At 38.5% G+C, this 5,640-nt stretch overlaps 1 protein-coding gene across 1 annotated transcript in view; it reads right to left on the minus strand.

Moving 5' to 3' along the window:
- Window positions 1-796: 796 nt before the first annotated feature.
- Window positions 797-5,640, minus strand: part of Gab3 (GRB2 associated binding protein 3) — a gene marked incomplete at its 3' end in the record, with an annotated part of 9,920 nt that continues 5,076 nt past the window's right edge. Inside the window, exons 3-4 of the mRNA XM_029473862.1 lie at window positions 2,007-2,226; window positions 797-1,275 (exon numbers count right to left, since the gene is read on the minus strand). Coding sequence (XP_029329722.1) covers window positions 797-1,275; window positions 2,007-2,226 — 699 coding nt within the window. The remainder of the gene's footprint in view (window positions 1,276-2,006; window positions 2,227-5,640) is intronic.

The following is a 5,640-nucleotide window of genomic DNA, read 5'->3' on the forward strand; positions in this document are numbered from 1 at the left end:
GGGAACGCCAGGGCCAAGAAGTGGGAGTGGGTGGGTTGGGGAGTGGGGGCAGAGGGTCTGGGGGACTTTTGGGATAGCATTGAAAATGTAAATGAAAAAATATACCTAATTAAAAAATTCTTTTAAAAAAGTCAGTGAGGATACTTGTCAAGCAGCCTTTGAAGGCCTCAGAGTACTGGAGTGGAAGAGTGGTAGACAATGGCACTATATGAAAAACTGCAAGTCATTCACATTGGAGAGTATGTCAGTAGACAAAATTAATGAGGCTAGGTAAGAATTATATATAGCCAATCAGGATCTAAAAAAAAAAAAAAAATGTGTGTGAATTGAGATGCCGAATGAAACTAACAAAATTGTTAAGAAATAGAATGAGCTATAATCTCCAGGATCATTATGCAGGTGAAAGGCAGAGAAGAAAATGAGATCAATTTGAAGCAAAACCATATGACATACATGCTAAAGTAGGCCCTCAGGTGACACCAAACAAAAATCAGCAGCTAAGTCTCTGATGAGCAGATTCCAACCTGGGCAAGGACTAACAATAGACAGGGTCTCCAGGCCTTTACAGTATTTTTAGCAATCTATGAATCTTTCCTGGTGATTAGGCTCAAAAGGAAAATGTAGGTACCTAGGAACAGGAGAGTTTTGTGTGCTCTCGCCATACACTCAGCCTCTTTAGGAGACTGGACTGGTTTCAACAAAGAATGTTACTAGTGGACACAAGGTGTGATAAGGAGTTGTAAAGGATAGTTTTTGCCCATAATTCTTTGCCTGAGTATTAGCACCCATCACTTACCTTTCCAGGATCCCACATGGTCTAACCCAGAGAGAGAGGTTCTTCTTGGTACCATAGTATACCCTGGCTTCTTGTTACTGCTGTGCCCAGTCAACAAGGGCTGATCTTGGCGTCGTTCAGAGAGATAACTTGGCTTAGGAGGACGAGGAGGTGGAGTGTTAGACATAATGCTTAGTTCTTTTACCCCACTGGGTAAGGAAACTTGCTTTTCTTCTACATGAACTGTGGGGTTTAACGACGATTCCAACAATGGTAAAGAAGACATGAGGTTCCTGGAAGGGCCATTGATTTCTCTATTCCAAATTAAAGAAGCCTGGGGCCTTATGGGAGGAAAATCCTGAGATACTTTCCCACGGTGCAAGGGATGGATCAAATTATTAGAGATAAATGGCTGTAGACCATCAAGAAAAACGTCATCAAATGAAGTCTGTGCCAATGAGCGGTTTGAATTTGACCAGCTATCACATCTGGTGGGAAGACTGAAGGAACAAAACAAATAAATTTGATTGCTATGTAGACATCCACACATAAAAGTCACATGTACCTATTAAAAAGTTGTCATATGCCACCTTTTGTTCTACTTGTAAAGACTTATTCTTTCTACAACCCACAGTTATACCAACTCCTTAGTGCAGACAAAAAGTCTGCTAGGTCTTTTTCATCCTATATAGCACAAGATGAGTATGAAAATTGCAAGGTTAGAAATGAAAGCCAGGGGCTGGAGGGATGGCTCTGTGGTTAAGAGCACTGACTGCTCTGCTCTTCCAGGTGTCCTGAGTTCAATTCCCAGCAACCACATGGTGGCTCACAACCATCTGTAATGGGATCTGATGCCCTCTTCTAGTGTGTCTGAAGACAGCTACAGTGTACTCACATACATAAAATAAATAAATCTTAAAACAAGCAAACAAAAAGACTGTTTTTAAAAAAAGAAAGAAATGAAAGCCACAATGTTGAAACCCATAACTCATTTTATTTAGCATACTACTTTATCTTTAATAGTGATATTGATAATCACCTGCCCTTGTCCTTGGCAATAGTAAGAAAGAGATAAGACTAGACCCATCTACTAGAAATTATTTTTGCTAAACAGGTGTATTTGGCTATGTGCTTCAAGCACATCTCAAAGACTTTGCAAAAGGGAATGTCATCTCTGTGAACAAAGTAGAACATGCTGGAAGGCCCAGTTGAGTATCAAAAGTAAGCATACCTGGCATGGTGTAGTCTTCCAGTCTCACAGTTGGACAGGATCAGATAATCAGGAAGGAATAGAAACTCTGACTCACGTCTGGTTTCCTCGGTGACTACACTATTAGTGTTTTGGTCATCTTTTAGTAAGGCAGAGTTGGCAACATGGACAGTATGAAGTGAACTGGCAGGAGATGGCTGGAAGGAGGAGGGCATGTGAGAGGGACTCTCCATGGAATCTGCTGGAAAAATCATTTCCCAGGTAAGTGTTTAATGAATGGTTATAACATTCAAAGTTTTTCAAATAGCATCCAAAAACCAAGTAGGAGATGCAAATCACAGCTGGTGTTTGTATGAGTGGAGGTAACCACTTCCTTAAGCTATAAACAGTGTCTGAGAAAGGAGACCAATGTTCCAAGGGTTAAGTGTTGAATCAATTAAAAGTCAACACACACACACACACACACACACACAAAACAACAGTAACAACACCCCCCCAAGCATTCTTGGCTGAAAAACTACAGTTCAATAGCTTAACAGTTCTCATCAGCAGCTTTGTATTGTTTATTTACTCAACAAACATAGATATATGTGGGCGTCATATTTATGCATAACAAGTCTATATATACTTACATATGCATTCATGCATATAAATATTATGATTTGGATATGATGTACCCCCTCTGCAAGGATCATATGGGGAAGGCTTTGACACTGACTAATGAATTGAATCATTGAGTGGATCATGTTAACTCTCACTAAGAATGGATAAATCTACTAAGGAATTGATAATTTGGTGGCATTATTTGGAGGTAGGAGAAAGTTTTGAAGTCATGATTTCTGGGTGGTGGTGGCAGCAACAACACATACCTTTAATCCCAGCACTTGGGAGGCAAAATCAGGCAGATCTATGAGTTTAAGGCCTGCCTGGGTCTACAGATCAAGTTCCAGAATAGATAGGGCTGTTACAGAAACTCTGTCTTGAAAAACAAAACAAAAAACAAAACAAACAAAAAAGAAGTCATGATTTCTAAAAAGATTAGTACCATTAAAAAGAAGTTAAATGGGAATGGAAAGATGGCTCAGCAGTTAAGAGGTCATGACTGCTCTTCCAGAGGTCCTGAGTTCAATTTCCAGCAAAAATAAATGAATGAATGAATGAATGAATGAATGAATAAATAAATAAATAAATAAATAAATAAATAAATCTTTTTAAAAAGAAGTTAAATGGACTGGGTATGAGCATAGTGATGGGGTGCATGCCTACTAAAATCAAGGCTCTGGGCCAAATCTCAAAATGTGTACCAATGACAACAATACTAATAACGTGAAGCACTTTGCATCAAAAATTAGGAAAGCTGTGTTGATGATACATGGAGAGTCAGCATGACCCTAGCCATTACAAGGATAAAGTATAAACCCATTTGAAAGACTGTTCTTTGAGAAGAGAGTGATATCATGATACCCTAATCACAGGATGCCTTGCTTACACAAAGCTACCCAAGTTCAGTAGCACAGATATTTGGATGTTGTTGCAGTCATGTTTCAAGAAGGAGTAGCTACCACCATGAACTGATGGTAGACACTAGCATCATTCACAAGATGCTGGTTTTACAAGGATACTGAATCTAAGAGTCTTGGAATCTTGGAGATGTCCTTCTAGATTGCAAAGGAAACAACCAAAGTGTGCCAGGATCAGATTATTTGGGAGGAGTCCATGAGAGGGCACTATATAAAGCTGTGTGAATGAAGCTAAAGATAGGAGGGAGAATGTCAAGAATGTGGACCATCTTTACTTGCTTTGTTTTGTTTTGTCTTGAGATAAGATTTATTTGTCTACCTTTGGATGTCCTGGAACTCACTTTGTAGACCAGGCTGTCCTCAAACTCACAGAGATTTACCTGCCTCTGCTTCCTGAGTGCTGGGATTAAAGGTGTGCTCCACCATTGCCTGACCACAGAATGTCTTCTAAAGAAAGGCACTGGGAGCAAGTGGAGCTAACCTAGGGAGTAAACCATATGAGCTGTAGTAGCTAACAAGGCTGGAGGCGCGTGGCTCTCCAAACCCTGAGAAGCTCACATTATGGTGCTCTATGCTCCAACTAAAGGACATGAAATTATAGGATTTAAAACTTGTCCTGCTGGGTCTTGGCTTTTCTTGGGTCCCACCCCTCCTATGACTCCATCCCTGAATTTTGAAATTAGAATGTTTAGTCTGTGCCATTTTATATTGGGAGTATGTAAATTGTTTGATTTTTTTAATAGGGTCTCACAAACAAGAGATTGCTTCTAGTCTCCAGATAAGATTTTGTGCTTGGATTTTTGAGTAACCCTGAATTTGTTGATTCTTTGGGGAAAGAATTTGCATGTTTAGTTGTGTACAGGATAGTTATAGCATGTTAAGTAGAATTATAATCATGCTGCTGTCTCTATTTGGAGTTTAAGTATAATTTAAGGGAATGTAATAAGGTATCAGATGGACAAAGATGATTAATTTTATCAACTTGGCTGAACTGAAAATGACTTTAAAGTTATTCAAGCACAGTTCTGTGAGGATAGGAATTTTCACAGATGATTAAGGGAAGAGAAGTGTGTACATCATCCAATGAACTAGGACCTTGAATGAAAGAAAAAGAGAACAAAGAAGCCCACAAGTATAGGCATTCATTCTCTTTGCTTCTGGCTACTATGAAGTGAGCAACTGTGATGAGCACATATTCTTGCAGCTATGACCATCTGCCTCACAATAGGCTAACAGCAATAGGCCTATAAACAAAGGAGCCAAGCAATCATATACTGAAACAATCAGTCAAAATAAATCTGTTCCCCTTTGGGTTTTTTTTTTTGGCATTGCATCAAAAAGCATATTGCATATGCATAAATTGTGTGTATATTTATTTTTATGTGGAAATTCTATTAGTGCATCTATATATGTGAGTGGAACCTTTCTAACTCTGATGATGTAGCTGAAACAAAGACCCTGTCTTTACTTGAGTTTACACTATCCCAGAGGAGTCACATAAGCAACAGATAAATACAATGATGTTGATAATTGTTATATATAAGGAGAAAGAAAATAACAGTGTGTTTTGATGGCCAGGTAACTCTCTGTTTCTCAGGAAAACTAATCTGATCAAAGTCTAAGAACAGGGATCAAAACTTAATGAGGATTAAGAACTAATGAGAACTCCAGATCATAAAAAGCTTGCTTTTATTTATTTTTTTTATTTTTTCATTGTATGTGTGTCTTTTTTAAAAAAAAAAAATTCTTCTTTCAGATATTACATCCTGACCACAGTTTTCAATGCTGGGTTCCTAAGTCAATGTGACCCTGAACTTACTGAGGTCATGTCTGGGTTCTAGCTATCATCTGTTTTCTTCACGTGTCCCCATAACATAGAGATGACAATAGCACATCTACCACAGAGCCAATATGGAATAAGACAAATTCATAGGGAAGATACAATGTTCACTGGTCTGTAGCTGTACTTTCCCTTTCTGTGGTTTTTTTTTTACCTAAAATCAACCTTGGTCTAAAAATATGAAATGGCAAATTTCAGAAATAAGGAAGTAGCATGTTTTTTAAAAGATTTTTAGTGTCTTTCTCCTCTCTCTCTCTCTCTCTCTCTCTCTCTCTCTCTCTCTCTCTCTCTCTCT

Source organism: Mus caroli, unplaced genomic scaffold (genome assembly GCF_900094665.2).
Source record: "Mus caroli unplaced genomic scaffold, CAROLI_EIJ_v1.1 scaffold_17772_1, whole genome shotgun sequence".
Classification (NCBI taxonomy): domain Eukaryota; kingdom Metazoa; phylum Chordata; class Mammalia; order Rodentia; family Muridae; genus Mus; species Mus caroli.